At 35.9% G+C, this 25488-nt stretch overlaps 1 protein-coding gene across 2 annotated transcripts in view; it reads right to left on the reverse strand.

The window, feature by feature from the left end:
* Nucleotides 1–25488, reverse strand: part of nkain4 (sodium/potassium transporting ATPase interacting 4) — an 89155-nt gene that overhangs the window by 40436 nt on the left and 23231 nt on the right. For both annotated transcript variants that reach the window (XM_048177976.1, XM_048177975.1), the window contains exons 2-3: nucleotides 15804–15941; nucleotides 7143–7223 (exon numbers count right to left, since the gene is read on the reverse strand). In XM_048177976.1, the coding sequence (XP_048033933.1) occupies nucleotides 7143–7223; nucleotides 15804–15941 (219 nt within the window). The remainder of the gene's footprint in view (nucleotides 1–7142; nucleotides 7224–15803; nucleotides 15942–25488) is intronic.

The raw sequence follows: 25488 nt of genomic DNA on the forward strand, positions 1-25488 counted from the left end.
GTTGGCGTGTTGCTATTTTGAGGCAACTGAAATAGACTGCGCCATTGACCAACTGAAACCTGCTCTAAAGTCAATGGCGCAATATTTGTTTTGTTATTTAAAGAGCGCATTAGTAATATGCACCTTTATGTGGGTGCACAACGTGCAAACACTCTGCTTATTACACACATACAGGGACGCAGCAGCACACAAACATGCCAAATATTAAAAATAAAAGGATTACAATGCAAAAGATTATTATTGTGTGCATAAAAGATAAAAATGCTTTGGTGGAATCTGGCTTTTCTCGTAGATGGTCTGCTCGCACGCTTTAACCTCACGCACGAGCAGATCCGTTTCATCGCTAGAAGAAGCGTTCAGTTTTTCCGCTTGCAAATTTCCGCTTGTCATGTAAATAGCGAATACTGCCTATGGCGTGAGCGCAACTGGCATTTAAAAGGAATGGGAGATGAGGCTCTGATTGGTTTATTGCACGTTATGCCCAAAACACACCCATTGCTCATTAAGAGAATAGGGACAACCCTTTGAGACCATGCGCCGAGGTGCACCTGGCCATTTTTCCCGTCCTTAAACTAGCAAAAGTTAAATTCGGACACGCTCTAAGAGCATTTGCATTGTGCGCTTTAGACCATGCGCTTAGATTGTCTCTCTCACTTTGGGCCCTATTTTAACAGACACATTGTGAGACAGACAGACAGACAATAGATAGAACAATAGATAGATAGAACGACAGATAGATAGAACAACAGATAGAATGATAGATATAATGATAGATAGAACGATAGATAGAACTATAGATAGATAGATAGTGAGACAGACAGACAGACGATAGATAGAACGATAGAACGATAGATAGATAGATAGATATAGACAGACAGACAGACAGACAGACAGATAGATAGATAGTGAGACAGACAGACGATATATAGAACGATAGATAGATAGAACAATAGATAGAACAACAGATAGATAGATAGATAGATAGATAGATAGATAGATAGATAGATAGATAGAACGATAGATAGAACTATAGATAGAACGATAGATAGAACGATAGATAGATATAGATAGAACGATAGATAGAACAATAGATAGATAGATAGATAGATAGATAGAACGATAGATAGAACTATAGATAGAACGATAGATAGAACAATAGATAGATAGATAGATAGATAGAACGATAGATAGAACTATAGATAGAACGATAGATAGAACTATAGATAGAACAATAGATAGATAGATAGATAGACAGACAGACAGACAGACAGACGATATATAGAACGATAGATAGATAGAACGATAGATGGAACGACACATAGAACGATAGAACGATAAACGGGCAGACAGACAGATATATAAAACAATAGATAGAACGATATATAGAACGATAGATAGAACGATAGATAGAATGACAGATAGAACGATAGAACGCTAAACAGGCAGACATACAGACGATATATAGAACGATAGATAGATAGATAGAACGATAGATAGAACGACAGATAGAACGCTAAACAGGCAGACAGACAGACGATATATAGAACGATAGATAGATAGAACGATAGATAGAACGATAGATAGATAGATAGATAGAACGCTGATATATAGAACGATAGATAGATAGAACGATAGATAGAACGATAGATAGATAGATAGAAGATAGATAGATAGATAGATAGATAGATAGATAGATAGATAGACAGATAGATAGACAGACAGACAGATATGCTAAACACACTGAGACAGATTGGTATATTGGTATATTGTGTGAGAGACAGACAGACATACATATTAAACACTAGTGCTGGGACAATACATCGATTCTCGATCGATACAATGAATCTGGATCGATCCTGATATTTTCTCTCATCGAATCGATTCTGAGCTTAGTTTTAACAGCAGATGGCACTCTCGGCTAGTTTTTAACCGCACACTCTCATATGCTTACGAAGACGACTGCTGGAGAGCGTTTGTGCATTCGGCTGAGTCATGTAAGTTGTTAAATATACTTGCACCTCGGCTCAGAATGCTTTTATGATGCGAGATTTGTAATGCGCTTCAACCTTTTCAAACTTTATGAATTATTATTTTAGGTTTAAGTGGTGTCTGTGAAGGAACTGGAAGCAGGCAGTGTACGTGTGTTTCTAAAGCACGTATAGTAGTGCCATCTGCTGTTTAAAAAGTAAGCTCAGAATCAATTTGAGAGAGAAACGCCATACATTGGAAAAGATCAGAAACGCTCCAGATTCTTCGGATCGTGAATCGAGATTCGATGTATTGTCCCTGCCCTATTAAACACACTGAGACAGACAGACAGACAGATTGCAAGAGACAGACAGATATTAAACACATTGTGAGACAGACTGACATGATACAAAAAAATTGCAAGTCAGAGAAACAGATATATAAATTGAGAGAAAGACAGAAAAACAGGCCAACAGAATCTAACGTCAGACTGTTTGCTATTCTTCTCATCACTGTCCAATTGTAATCAGTCCAACAGTAGGGGGTCCTCAATGCAGGATGATATTATATTGTGTATCATTCACAGTATGACAGCAGAGACAGCAGTGGGACAGTCATATTTTGAGGCGTTTCATTGAGGGTTTGCGGTGGGCCGTGTTAATGCAGGGGGTGCATGAAACAGTCTGAATAATGGGGTGTTACGGGGAGCAGGTGGCAGAGGGCCGGGCTCAGGCATTAACCCAACAGATGGACACACAGCGCTCCCTCACTGCTACATATGGACAGCAGGACGACAAGCGGCTAATGGAGAAAACACACACACATATATAAACACACACACAGATAGAAAAGAAAGGATCAATGCGCTTCTACTCGCTGCTTTCTGGACAGCAGATCTGTCTGCAACAGCTCATGAATATTCATGCAATCTGACTTTATAGAGGTGAGGGGGGCTTTGGGGGAAGGGCGTCCCACCTGTGACAGCGCTGTAAAAAAAGGGTGGGAGTGACGGAGCGTGACTGTGTGAGACGGAGGGAGAAGAGGATGAGAATGAAAGGAACAACAAAATGAAGGTGGGATAAAATATAACGCTTCCCATTTCTTTTGTTAAGGTCCAGGTCGTGAGTCCGATTAAACAACCCTCTTCATTATGAGCCATGAACAGACCAAACAATTCCAATAAATATGACCCAGACAGCTGAAACAAAGGCCCTGTTTCCACCTGGTATTAAGATGCGTTTTGGTCGATTGGATCACAAGTGAACGAGGGAGACATTTTTCCATTTTACTCCTGGTGTTTTAATCCGTCTCTTTTGTCCATTTTCAACCAATTCTGTTTTCTTCGAGGGGAGGGTCTGTGTGTGCGGGTACATTTTTTCTAATGGACAAAACAAGCTTGTGCGATTTACATATGAACATGACCAGAGACAATGGAAAAACACAGAGAGCATCAGCTGTCGTTTCTGCTTTGACAACCACAAGACAGTGAGAAATCAGGAATGGTGAGAGAACATTGTGCTTGGTACATTTTTCATCTTCAAACCAAGCTTGGGTCTTCAGCCAACAAAGGCTTAAATCCTGTCTGGCTAGGTGGTCTGAGGCTGTTCGAATGCATTTGACTACATGATTCGACACGAATGATTCGACACGACACGAATGATTCGACACTACATGATTCGACACGAAACTACATGATAGTTTACACTATGAAAGCAATCCGGTTGAATGTGTTTTCAACAACCTCTGGAAGTGGTTGAAAGTGGACAAGCTCAAAACATTTTAGACCCCGTTTACACCTGTATTTAGCGTTGTCCACTTGTGATCCAAACGACCAAAACGCATCTTGATACTAGGTGGAAACAGGGCCAAACATAATAAGGGTTTGTGCTGAACACATGTTTATTGGCTGCTGAGAGCATGATGAAACTATTGAAATTCAAACCAAACACTCAAACTATAAGAACAAGACTGTTGTTGAGATTTTTCAAAGTAAGATATATGTGTGACCCTGGACCACAAAGCCAGTCGTAAGTCGCACAGGTATATTTGTAGCAATAGTCAACAATAGCATTGTATGGGTCAAAATTATCGATTTTTCTTTTATGCCAAAAATCATTAGGATATTAAGTAAAGATCATATTCAATGAAGATATTTTGTAAATTTTCTACCGTAAATATATCAAAAATTTATTTTGTAAGTAATATGCATTGCTAAAGACTTCATTTGGACAACTTTAAGCCGGGTTCACACTGTGCGATTTATAATAGTCCTTTACGATGGTTACTTGTCAGACTGTACGAACATGATCCTCATGTCACACTGTGGGATCTCAGCTGTCATTATGTCAGACTGCACGACAGTCAAGACGCGTTAAAAACAGACGCATGAAAACTTGTCCGGAGTTTTACATCACCAAAACATACACAATCGATGACGGTGAGCTGCATTACACACGGGACTGAAATGGTGGCTAACAACGACATCTCTATCATTCATTTTGATCACAGCTTGTCTTGAAGAACGAAGACAATTTGACGTTCGTCGTAGGAGAAGTCACACTGGAGGATTGTGCACCAAATCTTCTGATACTGCCAGAATTTCGTCGGAGGTAAAATTTGATCGCAGCGGTCATTAACCGGCTGTCGGTGAACATGTCAAACTAGCGATCAAAGACTACAGATTTTAGGCTAGGATTATAGGAATCTTTTAGGATTTGCAAAATTTGTCTCAGACGATCAAATCGTGGCCAAAATCGCACAGTGTGACCCAGCCTTTAAAGGCAATTTTCTCAATATTTAGATTTTTTTGCACCCTCAGATTCCAGATTTTCAAATAGTTGTATCTTGTATTACCAAATACTGTCATATCCTAACAAACCATACATCAATGGAAAGCTTATTTTTTCAGCTTTCAGATGATGTATAAATCTCAATTTCAAAAAATTGACCCTTATGACTGGTTTTGTGGTCCAGGGTCACATATAAGAAATATATAAATACATTACTGTTCAAAAATTTGGGGTCGGCAAGAAGTCTCTTCTGCTCACCAAGGCTGCTTTTATTCAATCAAAAAAATAAATAAAATACCCAGTAAAAACGGTAATATTGTGAAATATTATTACTATTAAAAATAACTTATCTATTGTAATATATTTTAAAATTAGAATTTTCAGCATCATTAACTCCAGTCTTCAGTGTCACATGATCCTTCAGAAATCATTCTAATATGATGATTTGATGCTCAAAAAAAAAAAAAAAAAAAAATTATATATATATATTATTGCTAATTATTTCTTATTATCATCAATTGTGCTACTTATAATATTTTTGTGGAAATGTATACATTTTTCTCAGCGTTCTTTGAATAGAAAGTTCAAAAGAACCTGCATTTATTTGAAATTCGAAATCTTTTGTAACATTATAAATGTCTTTACTCTCACTGTTGATCAATTTAAAGCATTTTTGCTGAAAAGTATTACTTTCTTAAAAAAAATACTGACCCCAAACTGTTAATCTGTAGTGTAAAAAAAAAAACAACAACAAAAAAAAACATTGTGACATTATGAATTGTAAACAAACTGTAAACATTGTTGTCTTGCCACTTGATGAACTATATAAAAACTGGGTCCCCAAAAGAAACATGCTAAGCAAGTATGCAGATGCAAATACCAGGCTGAGTATTATCCAAGAACATTCTTACATACCTCAATAGTGACTGTCAATTTTCCAAGTACACTCTCAGGAAAAAAGGTACAAAAGCTGTCACTGAGGCAGTACTCTTTGTACCTAAAGAGTGGAAATTAGCACCTAAATGGTACATACTAGAACCACTGTACCGTCCCAGTGATAGCTTTTGTACCAATTTTTTTTTTTTTCTGAGAGTGTAGGATGCAATCAACTTCTTTTGTTGGACCTGGAACAACATTCCTTTTTTTTTTTTAAAGTTATATTTATGGGCTTTTTGTGCCTTTATTCAGAGAGGACAGTAGAGAGCAGACAGGAAAGAATTGGGCAGAGAGAGGGGCAGAATCGACAAAGGACCTCGAGACGGGAATCGAACTTGGGTCACCGTGAACGCATTTGCGCCATGTGTCGGCGCCGAAATGGAACAACATTCCTGACAAACAAAAGCTTGTTCTAACAACCAACCCTAACCATTAGATATCCTAAAATTAGATGGAAATGAAAATGTTGTTCAAACCCCAAACTTAGCACCAACTTAACCCTAAACCAAACCATAAAATCTGAGTGCTTAATTTCAGTAAAAATTAGAGTTGATTAAGGAACATGTTCTGTTTGGTACAGTCATGGACCATTTATTTCTTTTGTCCTGGGATAATGTGAGCCATTTCCCATGCAACTGTGACAATAGTGCAAAAGAGGTTAATTCTGATAAAACAGCAGCTCATTACACACGTACCAAATTTACTCAGCATGCATCTGAGACTTTAAGATGCTTTCATCCAGTCTCACTCCAACTTCTGAAAGAGGATAAGTGTGTTTCATTGTGGGAACAAGAAATCTGAGTCCAGGAAACTGGCCAAGCAGGAGTCGTAAACAAGCACACACACCGAGAGTAGAATGTGTAAATTATACAGCGAGCTTGTTTCTCACTGCTTACACACTTGGGGCTGAGTGTTTGTGTCCATGACCTGTCAGCACATGTAGAGAGAAGTGTATCATGGGATGGGTTAAGGATAACGCACAACTTCTCTCTGCTATCGCTTTTCCAAAAGGCTTTCATCTGATTTCAAGACACTCTATAGGCCAGTTCACACAGAATGTGTTTTTGCTGTTAAAAACTCGAGATGCGGGTCAGTGGAACGGACCAAGGTCCCAAGTTTTTAGAATGCCACATTATGCACGAGACGCGAGCGCAACGGTTAAAGACGTCCGTCTAGTGCTTGTTTACATTAAAAAACAATGGAAAAGTAGCCCAGTGGAATAGAAAAATGTCATCTGAGTGAATGGCCACTAAATCTGTTGTTTTATGGACCAGTTTCTGGTGTGTTCAAAGCAAACCTTGGTAAACAAAGACACAAAAATAAAGACTCAGTCTGTAAAAACATCATAAATGGTGCCATTGAGCTGTAAAACAGGGTCATTAAAACGCCTCATACTCCTAAACATTGACTGCTGACCTATGTGTAACTGTAGGAGGGAATCTCTCTTACCTTTGACAGACCTCCAACCTCCAGGTAGAAGCAGATGATAAAGACGTTCCAGGCCACCCACAATGCTGTCCACACTGTATACTGTCAAGAAGAAGGATCATTCATTACTCCAACATGCCACCTTCAAACAGAGACTACACTCTAAGAAGCATCAGTAGAAATACAGCACAATGTACTTTGTTTATATGAAGGAATTCTCTGTATTTTCACAGGTATTTTACCCATATTTTGAATGAGCCATTTCAGTGTGTTGTGTTATAGGGCTGAAGGAAATGTCTGAGTTAACAGAGGACAAGGTTCTGCTAGGATATTATCCATTTTTCTATGGATTTATTTATTTTTATTTTTTATTTTTTTGACAGTGTACACTACAGGACAAAAGTTTGGAATAATTAAGAATTTAGAATAACGTTTTTGAAAGCATCTTATGATAATGGCTGCATTTATAATTAAATGTTGTGAAATATTATTACAATTCAAAATAACCATTTTCTATTGGAATATATTTTAAAATAATGCAAGAATTAATTTCAGAATTTCAGAATTAAAATAATTTCAGCAAGAATTTTCATCATCATTATTCCAGTTCATTATTCCATAACTCCATATTCTAACATGTATGTAAGCGCTGAACTGTATGGTGGGGGAAAAAAGAAAACTTCTCGTTATTTCGACATAACTTGTTATTTCGACATATCTCGTTATTTTGACATAACTCATTATTTCGAGGTATTAAGTCATTATTTCGACATACGATCTCGTTATTTTGAGATATTAAGTTATCTTGATATAACTCATTATTTCGAGATATTAAGTCGCTATTTCAGCATAACATTATTTCAAGATATTAAGTCGTTATTTTGACATATGTCGTTATTTCGAGATATTACGTCATTATTTCGACATATTACGTTGTTATTTCGAGATATTACGTTGTTATTTTGACATATTACGTCATTATTTCGACATAACTCATCATATCCAGATATTAAGTTATTTCAACATAAGATCTTATTATTTTGAGATAAAGTCGTTATTTTGACATAACTAATTTTTTCGAGATATTAAGTTGCTATTTCAGCATAACATTATTTCAAGATATTAAGTCGTTATTTTGACATATTAAGTCGTTATTTTGACATATTATGTCGTTATTTCGAGATATTACATCATTATTTCGACATATTACGTTGTTATTTCGAGATATTACGTTGTTATTTTGACATATTACGTCATTATTTCGACATAACTCATATCGAGATATTAAGTTATTTCAACATAAGATCTTATTATTTTGAGATAAAGTCGTTATTTTGACATAACTAATTTTTCGAGATATTAAGTCGCTATTTCAGCATAACATTATTTCAAGATATTAAGTCGTTATTTTGACATATGTCGTTATTTCGAGATATTACGTCATTATTTCGACATATTACGTCATTATTTAGACATAACTCATAATTTCGAGATATTAAAACGTTATTTTGACATAACTCATTTCTAGATATTAAGTCTCTATTTCAGCATAACATTATTTCGAGATATTAAGTCGTTATTTCGACATAACTCGTTATTTCAACATAGGCTAATAAGTCCACAGCAAACAACTACGTTATAAAAACTTTTTTTTTTCATGTTGTGAAAAGGTTGTGATAATGTTTTAATCCGACGTATTTAATATGACAGATGTCTAGGATTTTTTTCCGTTATGAATAAGTCTTTTCACAACATTGCAGAAGCGTTTTTATAACATCTGAATGTCTCCTGGCAATGTTTTAAAAATGTCCAAACTGGTACTTCACATGCTGCCATCTAAATGTTTTCTTTATGCACATTTTGTGCTTAGTTATCATTAATTATTTCTGGTGCTCAATAATGAATAATGGTCTTATTATCAATGTTGAAAACAGTTTTCCCCACTTAATGTTTTTGTGGAAACTGATACTTTTTTTTTCAGGATTCTTTGATGAATAGAAAGTACAAAAAACAGCATTTATTTGAAACAGAAATCTTTTTAAATGCTTTTGATGAATTTAGTGTGTCCTTGCAGAATAAAAGTATTAATTTATTTTTTAAAAAGCCCAAACTTTTAAATGGTTCTGTATCATTGTTTCCACAAAAATATTAAGCAGCTTTCAACATTGATAATAATAATAATAATATTTCTTGAGCATCAAATCATCATATTATAATGATTTCTGAAGGATCATGTGACACTGAAGATTGGAGTAATTTAGCTTTGCATCACGGGAATAAATTACATTTTAAAATATATTACAATAAAAAACAGTTATTTTAAATTGTAATAATATATTTCACAATATTACTGTTTTTACTGTATTGTGAATCAAATAAATGCAGCCTTGGTGAGCATAATAGTCTTCTTTTAAAATCATTAAAAAAATGTATTTATTCAAAATGTTTTAAATGGTTGTGATACATAATAACATACACTTTTAAATATTATAATTTACTCATGCAATTACAAATCTGTATGACTTTCTTTTTTTCTGCAGAGTATGAAAGAAGATATTTTGAGGATCTTTAGAGCTTTTTCAATACAACGAAAAAGCTCTAAAATAACATTGGACCCCACTGATTTTCATAGTATGAAAAACATCTCTTCTTATGTGTTTCACAGAGGAGTATATTATGACAATTTTCACATTACATCACAATATCAATAAAATCATTTAGTTCCATAGTATAGATCAAAGTACCATGGTACTACCATCACTGTGTCCCTGTAACACCACATTTGAGTACTTTTATGCAAGGGATAACTGGCAATTACCTATCTAGAACAAGTTAAAACTTAACCTGTTCCAGTACCAGTAAAATCAGAGCTGTTTTCTCAGAGGAAACAAGTAGATGCTTGAAAGCATCCGCAGTGAGTGTGTTTGGATTTAGAGCCCTTCTTTTAAACAGGCTCCAGATTTGTATCTTTCTTTGATCTGATTTTTTCTTCTTTTATAGCAGAACATCTCATTTGAACACCAAGCCTTGACTCTTCCTGGTCGTTTGTACTTTGTTTACCACATACAAACAACATCAATTAGGATTTTACAAGACTATAAATCCCATTGAAATGTTAATCTGAATTAGCACTCCACCCTGAGCCTGCTGCTATAAACTCTCAGAAAGAGAAAAAGAAACATTTTTTGTTAATATCGCGAAGCAGACAGTGCTCACGGGGAGTCTAAAGAGCTGCGCAAGAGTAAAAATGGATCTCAGGTTTCCTGTCAGTCCCTTACGGAAGACCAGCTTGAGACGACTTTATAGAGCAATTTTCACCAAACTGCAAAAGAGATCTTTTTCAAAACACCCTCCACTGGGAATTACTCCACTGATATACAAAGATCAGAAGACTACTTTGTCTGAGGCCTTTTTCTTTAACTGAGCTTCTCACAAAGTTTGAAATGGAGCAAACTTGCAAAAGTTTATATGGAGCCAATGCCATCCAAAGGAATTACATTAGGAAAGATTCATTTACACACAAAGAAAAGTAGTGCCACCTCCAAGAACAACTTTACAGATCAAATAATAAACAATTTAACTACATAATTTATGTAGTGCAAAGTGCTGTGCAACAATATCAGCTTGAAATTTCTGCTCATGTTCATTTCCTCGCCAACTTACATTGTAAATATGTAACTGTAAATGCGCTTAATTTTGACTGAGGGATGAGTCAAATTAATCCTTAGAGGGTTAGTTCACCCAAAAATGAAATTTCTGTCATTTATTACTCACCCTCATGTTGTTCCAAACCTGTAAGACCTTCATTCATCTTCAGAACACAAATTAAGATATTTTTGATCTTCCATAGAAAGCAATGAAATAAGAATGTGTAGGAGAATGACAGGGTAGAGAGGAAATTATTGAATAAAGTCGTTATTTTTGTTTTGTTTTTGCGCACAAAAAAGTATTCATTACTTATTGTCGCTTCAGAACATTAAGGTTGAACCAATGAAGTCACGTGGACTATTTTAAAGATGTCTTTAGTACTTTTCTGGACTTTGAATGTGGTAATTATGTTGCTTTGTATTGGAGAAAATAAAAAAAAAATCTCTTGGATTTCATCAGAAATATCTTAATTTGTGTTCTGAAGATGAATGAAGGTCTTACGGCTGTGGAACGACATGATGGTGAGTAATTAATGACTGAAGTTTCATTTGTGGGTGAACTAACCCTTAAATACATATCTCGTTTACCCAAAGTCCCTTTAAGACAAGTCATTTCACTTGGCGGCCATCTTTGAAACGCCTCTCGGGCATCCTGGGCATCATGCAATCTCTTTGAATGAGGAAACATCAAATTCTCCAAAACTGTTCGCCAACCTTACGATTAAATTTCATATTTGAAATCACCAATGAAATCTAACAACAACCGGCTCATAAATTCAGTTTCTAAACGCTCGAATCATGACAGAAAAAAAAACTATTTTTCAGGCTGGATCAAGTTAATGCGCATTCGCAGACCTAAATGCGCGTCTCTTCGGAGGCGCGCGTCTGACTGTTTCTATAGAAACCGGTGATTCTAACGGCCGCTGAAGTGACGCGATGACTTTACCAGTCGGCAATTGGCTCTTATTTAGAAGGCGGGACTTATTCCGCCATATTGCGCGTTACACTTTCTCCCATTCAAAACAATACGAGTGACACGTCTTGTGTTATTCTATAGTCTTTGATTTACCTAAGTCTTTATCATCCTTTTTTTAAAGGTAAACATCAAATTTCTTAGTATTCCTCAATGTATTTATTATAAACAATAACAAGAAAAATGTATAAAATAATGTTTTGGGGGGGTTTTTTTGGTTAAAAGTGTATAGGTATGTAATTGTGTAAGTATATTTTATTTCTGCACAGCAATAACTGAAACTTTGATAACTGAATAAATGCAATTCACATTTTTCCTCAAGGTGGCAATGTCTGATATATGATGATGAAGTGACGTTTCACTCATAGTTACCGCAGGCATAAAAAAAAAAAAAAGAATAAGATTAAGGAGTATCATCAGGAAAACTTGAAATGGCTCAGCGATTTACTGCAGAGCAAGTACTGAACAAAAAGCTCTAAGACATCAAAATATTAATTTTGAAGATGATGAAAATCATAGTTTTGAGAATATGAAAACATGAACATGAATTTGAGCCAGATGCTGAATGTACTGGGAAATGAGCTCTGACGAGGACAGTGATGAGGGTATAAAACATCTGCTCAAACTGAACCCTTCCAAGCTCCAAAAGGTGATGAAATTTGCTTTATTTTATTCTTATTAAAATATTGAGATAGTTTTATACTATTGCAGCAGTTAGAGATCCATCTGTGTTAAATATAGATCACGGGTCGCTAAAGACCCGGATATGTAATAATGATTGGCAAAATATTCATACATTTAAGGGTTAAGTTTAAGTTGTATTTAACTCAGATTATCTTGTTTGACAGGATACTGTATCTATCCATGACTCAAGAAGAAATACAAACAGGTCAGCAGGACTGAGCCTTTAATAAATCCGTCTCTCAGAAGATGAATGTCTTGAAGGAAAATGATGCACCTCAGACAGAATGATTCACACGTCAAAATCACTATTATATGGTGACTAGTGTAATTTTAACCTGTTGTGAAGCAGAATGAGTCTCTATCACACATGATATGGACACAAGCCTGAGCAATACTCCTCTCCATTCCCAGGAGTCTCAGAACCGCAAGTCTTGCTTCCAGGCTCGTCTACCATTTCTGTCTTCAACACTTTCTCACGGCTTTGTTCTATTCGTGGCTTCTCAACTTTTTGTCACTTTGGTTAACTTGACACATCTACTCACCATGTGAGAATTTTGTGTTTGAAATTATTATCACATTTTGGTGCAATCAAATGTGTAAATCTAATGTATAAGTGGTAAGTGTATTATTTATAAAGTTCAATGGAAAATAATTGCTTAAGATTTTGCTTTGTGCTCCCATTAAATGATTTCAGAGTTTTATACATATTACTATTTACATTTATGCGAAGAATCATAATGAAGTCTTTTGAGGCTATTCCTGCAGCTCAACAAGCCATTTAAACACGTTTTTGGGCTCCACTAGAATAGATTTTTAAGCTTGAATGTTCAAAAAAGACATTATTTTATTTATTTAAAGGTGCCCTAGAACTTTTTTTTAAAAGATGTAATATAAGTCTAAGGTGTCCCCTGAATGTGTCTGTGAAGTTTCAGCTCTTTAATTCATTTTTTTTAACTGCCTATTTTGGGGCATAATTAGAAATGAGCCAATTCAGGGTGTGTGGCCCTTTAAATCTTGTGCTCCATGCCCACGGAGCTCGCGCTTGCCTTAAACAACATAAAAAAAGTTCAAAAAGCTAATATAACCCTCAAAATGGATCTTTACAAAGTGTTCGTCATGCAGCATGTCTAATCGCGTAAGTACAGTGTTTATTTTGATGTTTACATTTGATTCTGAATGAGTTTGATAGTGCTCCGTGGCTAACGGCTAATGCTACACTGTTGGAGAGATTTATAAAGAATGAAGATGTGTTTATGAATTATACAGACTGCAAGTGTTTAAAAATGAAAATAGCGACAGCTCTTGTCTCCGTGAATACAGTAAGAAACGATGGTAACTTTAACCACATTTAACAGTACATTAGCAACATGCTAACGAAACATTTAGAAAGACAATTCACAAATATCACTAAAAATATCATGTTATCATGAATCATGTCAGTTATTATTGCTCCATTTGCCATTTTTCGTTATTGTCCTTGCTTGCTTACCTAGTCTGTTGATTCAGCTGTGCACATCTAGACGTTCTGCCCTTGTCTAATGCCTTTCATAATGTTGGGAACATGGGCTGGCATATGCAAATATTGGGGGCGTTTGAATCTAGGGCACCTTTAATTCATTTCTTTATTATTGCAGCACCTATCTTCCCAATCTGCCAGTAACACTGTTTAGTTTGTCTTTATGAAGCTCCTCCTGCTTATAAGTGCATTGTGCTCTGATTGGTCGGCTGGGCCAGTGTGCTGTGATTGGTCAATCACTTCAAGCGTGTTTGGAAAATGTCACGTCCCTTACCTTAGCCACCGGTTTCAACATAACTCAACCAGGCCTCGCCCCGTTATTTTTGCATATGCCGTGGGCGGGAATTATTTAAATGAGGAATATTGTGACGTGTTCGTTCATGGAAGAAAACTCAAGACTACAATGGAGGTGTTTCAGAGAGAATCAAAAGAATTGCTGGTTTAACTTACCTGTAGTTGCCTTCAAATTTTGAGTTCATTGAAATAAAAAATTTGAGTTAATACAATGAAGGCGATTGGTTTAATCAAAAGAAACTCAAAATATTATGTTATCTGAACCACATTAATGATTTGACAAAAGAAAAAAAATGTGATAAATCATGAAAATAATTTTTTTACAGTGTGTTTATACTGATATAGAGAGTGGCTTCCTTTGGAGTGACTTTGTGCTTTGTAACTTTACAGAACTTTTTCAGGTTTCAAACAGCAACATTACACACTAAAGGAATTTATTTAGTGCATGCTGAGCAAAATACAACGTATGTTTAACAGTAAATGAAAAAGTATGCATTTTGCAACAATAAATGTTTCAAACATTTTTGTCACATGACTAAGTTTCATACAGCATCTAGATACCATTTTGGGAATAAATGGTCATTAAGCCAGTTTTAAATATTTTTTTAATTTTTCTAATATTACTTGTTCATTGTCATGCTGAAAATGGAAGAACAGGTACATTGCATTGTGGAATATATTCTTCCACGTAATATACACATTTTGGCAAATTTAGCAGGTCATTGCTTTGCGAACCATGCAGAAAATGTGCATACTTTTGTAGAGTATGCTACATACTGAAATAAATTAGAATATAAATGAATGTAGCAATAATAAGAATGATCATATTATGCTATTTCAAACATAGCCATGCTGAGTTATGATGTAAACTAAAGGCTATTGACTATTTAAAAACTGAAATAGCTAAAATAGTTTGCTTCCCGTCTCATCAACTAATCCAAAGGCTTGATAATCCTGTTGAACTTGAAGTGAAGCTGCAACATGGATTGACCCAGTGAGGAACTGAAGGGAGCTGGACTCTAATCATTTAATTCATGGTAATTAGTTGCAGATTTAGGGGATTAAAATGCCATACAATGTGTCAAAGTATAAGGCCGGTCCAGTGTCTGCGGGGCTGTGTGCCAGAGTCCATTATCAGCAGAGGACTGCGTTCAGCTCTGCTTCAGAGGCCTGCTGTCTTTGATCAACAGTAAGCAGATTTGCATGTGCCGCAAACATTATTTGCATATAAGCATTTCTTAAAAACTGTCAGATTTTTAGCATGGTTTGGGGAATCTCACAAAACCCGTCATGAACAAGAACAATAAATAATATTTTGATTAAAATGAGGCCTAGTTTTTGGAACACAATTTTTGAATATCCTATTATCTTGATGCAATATATACATTGGGGTTACTATCGTTAACTAGAGCTATTAAAAACATTTCTGTGCATTGAAATAAAGCTTAAACTAAACAAAAATGAGAAATGTTGCATGCCAATAAACTGTAATATATTTAAGCTGCTAACCGACCCAAGCAGTTTTTGTGAGGTTTACTTGGTTATGATTAATTAAAAGCATCACTTACCACCACTATGTAGCGAGGTCTGTACTGAATGGTGCCAAACAGGCCCAGGATGACAACCAGGATGTGGAAGAAGTTAGCAAGGATAGGAGCCCACTGATAGCCCAAGAAATCAAACACCTGCCTCTCTAATGCCACCATCTGAGAGAGAGAGATGACAGATATTTACATGAATGATTCAGATGAGGAATGATTTGAAATACAAGCTTAAAGAATACTGGAACAGCTAATTTGCATGATCACTTTTTTCCTTTTAGTCTTTGATCATTTTGGCTGGAGGACTATCAAAGGGTTTTTGACACAAGAGACTTCTTTAGGTATCAAACTCGTAAACTGCAAACAAGTTTTTTTGCAGAAACTAGAACACCAGAACATCTCAGTAATGATTCTTTCAAATTCAAATGATCTGTGAAATAATGACACTAAAAACATATGGAGCTGTTCAAGCGCAACATCAAACACCTTTCAGATGAACAAAACTTGAACAGAACAAAATTTATTGCCATACATTTGGAGTCAGTGGAAAATGCCTGATCATTTCAATAATGGCATACATACTATCAATTTTATCTGCATCTTACAGGCTTTTTAATCTTCAGCCATAGTTGTGGTGCCAGAGTCGTTTAGCAAAAGAACCAATCATAAACTTCCACAAAATTCTCTTTAATTATTCAACATCTAAACATATCGAACATGACGGCAAGTATGTTTACTTACAGTTAAAGGGAACCTATAATGCCCCTTTTCACAAGATGTAATTTAAGTCTCTGGTGTCTCCAGAATGTGTCTGTGAAGTTTCAGCTCAAAATACCCCACAGATCATTTATTATAGCTTGTCAAATTTGCCCCTATTTAGGTGTGAGCAAAAACACACCGTTTTTGTGTGTGTCCCTTTAAATGCTAATGAGCTGCTGCCTTCCAGGAGAGGGCGGAGTTTTAACAGCTCACGCTTTGGTTGCTCAACAACAACAAAGCTGGAGAATCTCACGCAGCCAAAATGAGGATTGTCAGTAACGGTGTTCAGCCTTACATTGTTCAAACCGGAGTCGACACTGATGGAGAGACTCAGGAAGAAGTTACAACTTTTAGAATGAAACTGGACGTTTCTGAACAGTTATTGGATAAATTTATGTAGTTGCTGTGGAGTTGATTCAACTCATCCACTAGCATGTGCCGTCATGTTCATCTTTTGTGCAAATCCAGCGTTGAATTGATTTGTTTGTGAAGCAGTCCGCCGTAAAATGACGACATGACAGCAACACTCTACTCTAAAAGAAAATATCTCCCTTTGCATTGAACTTTGACCGTCGTAACTTTGTAACTTTGCAGATGTTGTTTATGCTCAAACAGCAACATTACACACTAACTAAAAAAAAGTGAAATCAATCAAGGGCACCTTTAAAAAAATTTCCTTCTCATGCTGTAGCTTATCAAATAAAATGCAAAAATAACCCTTGGAGAACATTTTTATTATTCTACTTATGAGGCTCAAACCAGCACATCCAGTGCAAGTATGCTTTGACTATTTCATTTTACTTAACATTATTTTATTTATCCGTTACATTGACCTTTTTGATAACCTTTACTTATGCCCTTTTTGAGCACTTGAGCTTGACTGAGACATGGGTGTTTGTAGATGTTTAAGAGACTGTTGTGGCGACCTTGATTTATTGCAATTTTGAGATGTTCACAGTCCACACTTTCTCGTTACACCAAACACAAAAACCTTCCTGCAACATTCTGGGAACATTAATTTATGGTTCTAAAAATAATAACATCAGCAAATAATCAAAGTGGAACCATATACTAACATTAGGGGAACATTCTCTATTTGATAGGAGGGAGTGATGAGACATTTCCACAGATGGACAATCAGTTATTAAAGCGTCATTAAAGCTTGTCATGTGATGCGCTTGTCCAATTAACATTATTAAGCTTATAAATATGCAAATAAATGTTAACACAGAAATAACAAATATGCAGTTTGAAATCTCATCAGAAAAGTGGTTTAGAAGAGAATTTTGATTCAGAAACATGAGTTTGCATTAATCACCGTTTCCTAAGAGAACTTTACCTGTTTCTAAAGAATCATCTCTGATTAAGAATCAAGCATCTCAAAGTGGCTCTTAAAACTTCTCACATGTCAAACAGCCTGTTTTTTCTCATTCTAGCAAGCATTTACTCAAGAGTGTATCGACACAGTCCCTTAACTGTGGAACACAAGGGTGGTGAGCTACAGACATGTGACCGCGTCCCGTCGCCTCCTGTGGGACTCACTTTAAAGGGCTGTTTAATGAGAATTCAATGAGAGTGTGACGCGTGTTGTGAGCTGGCGGGCCGACGGCTGCATGCTGTGAGATGATGAAAGAGGAAAAGAGGTGGAAACCTGCACTGCTTGCAAAAGAAAATAATGCTGTGATAGATGGTAATGAAATGGAAATAATGTTGGTCTAATTAAACAACCCTCTTTTACGCTTTTATTGAATTGCACTGAGAATGATTCTGCAGTCATAAATGCCAATTAAATGTCAAACAGAATGAGATTAAAATATTGTGTAATTCATCATAGTGATGCATGTAGGCGAGCTGGAGATGAATACAGTATTAACACTTATTCAAAAGCTGTATTTGTGGGGTTTAGAGTCACAGCATGAAACGGAGCTTAACGGATAATATTTTCTTTCCTATTGTGACATATATCCAAGTGAAATAACTTCTCAAACAAGAAAAAAATTGTAGGACGGGACTTGATTTTGTCCATGGGGAATTGATTGGTTGTGGTTTGCTATTGGTGGATCTCATGCGATTGACAGGTTGTCCCGCCCTCACGCCAATAAACACGTCACCAGAGAAGAGATGTCGCTGCAAGTTGGAGGGGAAATTATTTTGACTAAAGATTACGAGGACACATAATTAAAAATAATAATGTGATGCCATAGAGGAATTTTTGGTTCCCCAAAGAACCTTTCATTGAACAGTGAACAAGAACCTACAGCAAACAAAGATTTTCACAGAATAACTATTTAAATTTCAGTCTGTTCCTCAAACAAAATTATTGTATTCCAAAAGACTTGCACAACAAGTTGTAAGGACTAATTTATGATACTTTAATAGTACTTTTTTTAACACTTTTGGCTAACCTGGTCGTGGCCTGCTTTCATTGTATGGAAAAAAGCAGCATGGACATTCTTCAAAATATCTCATTTTGTATTCAGGTGTGGAGCGACATGAGGGCGAGTAAATGATGACAGAATACTCATTTTTATGAACTAAGACAACTATAATGATAAGTATATTAGTGTCCAGATTTTTGTCGCCTGCCACTTTAAATGCTTAAGCTTTTTAACGGCAGGTGGATTCTGATTGGCTGTCAATGTTTTTTCATTCATCAGCTGAAAAAAAAAAAAAAATCACTCTGAAAGTGACTCCAATTATATTGTTTGTCTGTGCCGTTATTGTTTTAGTCGTGGAGTGGACTCTGCTATTCTTTTACATGAACAATTTTTAGAACTATATCATTATCATTATCATTATAGTTATTGTCCTTGGTGTGAACGGGTATTGAAACCACACATAATGTTTGTTACTAGCAGGACTGAAAAAAAAAACTCCAGTCAAAGAAGCACAGAAAGATCAAAACGGACATTGTGTGTTGAGGCACCATCCTAAGTAAGTAATTTAACAAATAAACCTGAAAGCTTGGATTCTGCACTTAGAAACTAGTCCCCTTCTATTTACTTCCTGTCTGTCTTGCTGACATTTCAGAGCTAAATGCCAGGAAACGCAGCATCCCGCCTGACAAAGACCAGCGCCCTATATGAGCACGAGTGCCAGGGGATTGTGGGACTGTCAGCACATCACAGACCTGGCAGACACAATTAAGCATCTGCCATGATGGCTTGATCAGAGCTGAACATCTTGGACAATGTGTGGAGCAGACAGCAGGAGGAGATCACACACACACACACACACACACACACACACACAGGAATGGAGGGGGCAAGAAGTGACAAAAAACAAAAGAAGTGGGTGATGGATGAGGAGAAAATGACTACAGATGAGAGTAGAAAAAGGATAGAATGAGGAAGATGAAGTGATGTGGAAACAGACAGGTTGGATGTCAATAATAACAAGTGACAAATGACAGAGAGGGAGAATAAAGAAGAAACTGACAGATAAAACAGAAGTCTGCTCCATTACAATGAGTGACTGCATGAGGAACAACTTTTTATCTCACAATTCTGACTTTTTTCTCAGAATTGTGAGATATAAACACAATTGTCAGTTATAAAGTCAGAATTACGCGAAAAAAAGTTTATATCTTGTGACTTTATATCTCACAATTCTGACTTTACATCATGCAATTGCAAGTTTATGAGGAAAATTCTGAGGAACAAAGTCAGAATTGTGAGATAAAAAGTCGCAATTGCTTTTTTTAATTTTTCATTTAGTGGTGGAAACAAATTTCCATAGGAAAGTGATGCCTTGCTAAGTCAAAAGTTTGGACCCATGAATTGTAGCATGACTAGGGGAAAATAATAATTGTCTAGGGGATGTGTAGGGGAAATAATGCTTGCATACACTACAATAAAAAATGTGGAGTACATTTTAAAAGAAAATACTAGTTCAGTTTTGTCATGTTTAATTTCATTGTGTTACTTGCCATTTCTTTGTAATTATTTGTAAAATTTACTAGCAATTTCTGAGTGAAAATTGTTTCAAAGTAAATCCAACACCAATTTTATTTTCAATATATAAAATACATTAGGACCTCCTCCTATTATTTTCTCTCCTTTTTATTTGCATTTTAATAGTGGTGGTGTGGCAAAAAAAAAAAAAAAATTAAATTAAAGTACAAATGTGCCATGTATTTTCTCAAATAATATGGTCATAAAAGCAGGCTGGTCATAATATAATGCAATAAAATATAAAAATATAATATAATATTTAGCAAAATGCGATTTAAAATAGTTTAATATGAAGCGCATAGTAATAATTTTGAAGTAAATTAAATTTTTGATTTTTTAATTGAATTTAAAAAACTTAGAAGGATGATTTTCAGTATTGTGTTATAGTAATAAATTTGACTGGAAATGTGTAATTGAACAAAAAGCAACAAAACATCTATAGCTCCTAAAAACAGACTTCATTTTTTTTTTTATGCCAAATCCATTTTTTTTTTTTTTTTCATTTGTTTTTGGGGTAAAGTTGGCAGAGCTCCACAAACCTTTCCTCTGTTGTATAATTCCACTTAGCAGCAAGTTTTTTTGAAAGTTGTGTACGAAAGAGCTTCTGTGCTCCTATTGGTCAACGTCACAGATGTGATGAAACCTGTTGTGCAGGACAGAAAATAAAATTAAAAATGCAAGTCTTTCTGTCGGGACGTCACGAAACGTCGCAGACATGGTTGTCATCCACTATGACACATTATACGAGATAAAACGATCGATTCTTGCGTCCCGAAGCCCAGTGTCACTTACGAATCATTACAGCACCCTACGGCAAATGGATTGTGCTAAGAACGGGCTGATATTGTGTAAACCCGGCATAAGATATGGAGCGAGTTGTTACATTTTGCAAAATAAGACCAGGAACACGAACTAAGAAAGCAATTAAAAACCTATTTTCCCAACCCATTTTTTATTTCATGTTGACTTAGTTTCACTATTGCTTTTCTTCAATTCAGCACAGATATTTAGTGGCCAGACTCTCACCCGCCAGTGAGAAACACTGAATACTGACCACAGTACAGTACTCACAAGATAATGGCGTCCAAGTTCTCGCAAATCAAATCAACTCTAAGAACACACAGGAGGAAAATACAACAGGACGACCATCAGTAATGGTTTAAGAAGCCAAAATTTGGGAAAGACTGTTATTGGCCAGTGCTGGAATTAGGTTGGAATTTGGCAGGAGGTGTGATTATGGTTCTAGAGTTTTGGAACGGCTTCAGAGTTTGAGTGTGATTTCTATCCAGGCTGTAGAGAAGTGTGTTGTGTTGGGTTTTGGGGTCGTCCGGTGTATGAACAGATTAATAGGAGAAAATGTGGTCAGGTCAGCTGAGGCTGAGGGTACAGATCTCAAACTAATTGAGACGTCAGACTGGAGAGCTTCAGGCTTCCTTTTCTCTGTATTCTCTAGCCACATAGCACAGACTTAACCCTTAAATGCATGACTGTTTCGCCAATAATTCTTACATATTCGGGTCTTTATCGACCCGGATCTATATCTAACATGGAAGATCTCTACCTGTCGTGATAATATAAAACTCCTCAGATATTAGAGAAACAATTACAGAAGAATAAAATAAAGCATATTTTGTTACCTTTTGGAGCTTAAAACTGTTCAGTTTGAGCAGATGTTTTATGCCATCATCACTGTCCTTGTCGGTGTTTCCCATGAAAATCAGCAAATAAAGGCTAGTTTTATGTTTGAGTTCACGAATATGAGCCCATTCACGATCTCAAACGTATTCTCAAAACTATATAATTTTCAACATCTTCAAAATCAAATTCCGATGTAACAGCTTCACCAGAACAATCAGTAACAGTCAGTCATATTGATTGCGTTCAGTACTTGTTCTGCAGTAAATTGCTGGCCATTTCATGTTTTTCTTATTATTTCGTTTTCTGTCTGAATGAGTCGTCACTTCAGCATTGTGTATCAGACATTGCCACCTTGTGGAATAAAGGTGAATTGCACTTATCCCGTCATCTAAGATTCGATTATTGATGGAGAAAAAATATAGTACACTCATACACACCTTGGGTCGTTTGGACCCTTCAATTTTTACAAAAAATGAATACAAAAATAGGCATTCTTTTATAATTTTATGATTTTTTTCTGTATTCTTTATAATGAATTGATTGAGGAATACCAAGAAGGTTGGTGTCTAACTTTAAAAAAATGAACAAGGAGGAGGGTAGTGAATGGTAGTGAATGACTACTAAAGTCACTAAAGACCCGAGGTATGCATTTAAGGGTTAAAAAAGAAAATCAGCATTTCTACAGCATAAAAAGTTAGGTTTTATCAAAGTTCCCCTGCAGCCAAACACTTATCTCATAAAACTCATCTTTGATCATCAAAACGACACATTTAAACATTTTTTCCTGTGAAAAAAAATTTTAGCTTAGCTTGAATGTAACTCCACACCCTTGCCTTATTTAATATATGAGGATCTATGAATATGCAAATTAGCCCCGCCTCCACTCACTCGCACGAGCTCAGAGATCCACTCGGTTAACTTACTGAGGTAAACGCTGCACAATGGTATCGTTTTTTTACAACATCGGACACATAATGGTAATTAATATGATTAGCCTTTTGCTTGACTACATTATCAAACAGCTTATAATGTGTTGCTAATGTTACACAAACAATTTCCCGTTCACCATCTGAGTCAGACAGCTGCCTTCTAACAATCAGTATCCTTAGAAACACTTTGAACAACTCAGAGTGTCAGTGGAGAACAGCATATAGTTCATCATAACATTGTAATATACATCATATACATAATTCACCCGCTATATTGTTAAATCGGTAGATTTTTCATGTGAACAGAAAAATATAACCTGGCTTTTCTTGAGACTCTCTTGCTTCACAGCGGTAATAGTTAATGATTTGCTAAAGCCAGGCCGCAGCTTAATCTGATAGTTACAAGGTAGTCTGTGACGTAAAGAAACACCAGCAATTTCAAACCGCGTTTTTGAAACTGTCTTTTTTTCACTGCAGTTTTAAAGAGAAAATACTCAGCAATGGTGCTGACTTATGAATTTGGGCATGGTTTGTCTTAAAGCATATTAAAAACACCACATAGACATATAAACAACATTAAAAACTTGATTTTCACCACAGGAGGACTTTAAAGGGATACTTCACCCAAAAAAAGAAAATTTGATGTTTATCTGCTTACCCACAGGGCATCCAAGATGTAGGTGACTTTGTTTCTTCAGTCGAACACAAATTATGATTTTTAACTCCAACCGTTGCCATCTGTCAATCAAATAATGGGAGTGAATGGGAACTCGAACAATAAGAGTCGAAAAAACTTCCATAGACAAATCCAAATTAAACCCTGCGGCTCGTGACGACACATTGATGTCCTAAGACACGAAACGATCGGTTTGTGCGAGAAACTGAACAGTTTTTATATAGTTTTTTTACCTCTAATACACTACTATGTCCAACTTCTCGGTTCTCGCACAAACCGATCGTTTCGTGTCTTAGGACATCAATGTGTCGTCACGAGCCGCAAGGTTTAATTTGGATTTGTCTGTGCATGTTTTTTTGACTCTCATAGATTTTGTTACAATTGACATGGATTATACAGCTGACAGACAGCAACGGTTAGAGTTAAAAATCATCATTTGTGTTCTACTGAAGAAACAAAGTCGCCCTGGGGGTAATCAAATTTTCATTTTTGGGTGAACTATCCCTTTAAAAGCTCAACTTGCCAGCAGTGAATTCCCCCTTTAAGGCCTGTTCAAACAAAGTCTGATGCTACTAAACAAAAACCATTTTTACACCGTCACTGGCCTGCCACAGACGTTAGCCAATGCATACAACTATACAGTAAATACTAGAAACCTCTAGAAAGTGTGAGACATCAAGAGATGGCATGTTTAGCATTTCACACATGCAGTAAACAGCTAATGATGGAGGAGGAAACGCTCTCTTTGACTTGTGGGACTCATTAGCACGTGCAGGAATGGCGGAATGCTTTTAGAGGCTGAAAGATGAAGCAGAGGTTCCTGGCAAAGTATTCCGATCTCCATCATATCAAATTCACTCCCGCTCCTTAAACCAGCCATTTCCCCTAGATTAGCTTCAGCTAGCCCACAAATCAACTTGTGTAATGCACCTTTTTGTCTCTGATCGATTACCATGAGGCCATGCTCCGCTGCGGTAATCATCTGTTTAAATTGGAGCAAATCCCATAAAGTGTGTGTGTGTAATCCTTCAAATCATTCTGAGAAGATTTTTACTACTAGGGTGGGACGACGAGGGTAGAGTTGGGAATAGTTCAATAAGAGAGTCTAATAAGAGAAAGAAAGAAGTTTTCCATTTCTCTAAATCCTAAGTAACAATCAAAAGAGCTTTTGTTCACGGCTAATAAATCTGCACAGCTTAGTAAACTAGAAAAATTCTGTTATATAACCTATTATATGGGTCATTGACGAATAAGTGTAAAAAACATAATTAATTTTGAAGTTTTATTAAGTGTTAACAATAAGATTATGTGGTTTTTATAATCAATTAACACTGATTTTGACATTTTTTTTACAAGACGGACAAAATTTGTCACCAAAAAAGTCATTCGGTTTAACCAAAATTTCAGTTTTACTGAATAACACATGTGGTTATACGGAATGACGATGTTTTCAAACAATGCTAACAGGCTGATATCTAGCTAGCTAACAAAAGTACAATCAAACATTATATTTAGTACAAGTTTTTAAAATATTACAACATTTTGCATGTTTTATAGCGGTTGCACCGAATGACCTGATGTTTCAGGACACGCGTTTGAGCAAGTGAAAACATTAATTTTTCAAATAGTTTGCTTCACGACCATGTGGTCCACTGCAGGTGTCTGAATGATGTCACATCCTGTCACATGATAATGACCGCATGACTTCAAAATGGTCCCTTTATATTGGTTACTCCGAATGACATCAATGAAATTCA

This window comes from Megalobrama amblycephala, linkage group LG24 (genome assembly GCF_018812025.1).
Source record: "Megalobrama amblycephala isolate DHTTF-2021 linkage group LG24, ASM1881202v1, whole genome shotgun sequence".
NCBI lineage: Eukaryota > Metazoa > Chordata > Actinopteri > Cypriniformes > Xenocyprididae > Megalobrama > Megalobrama amblycephala.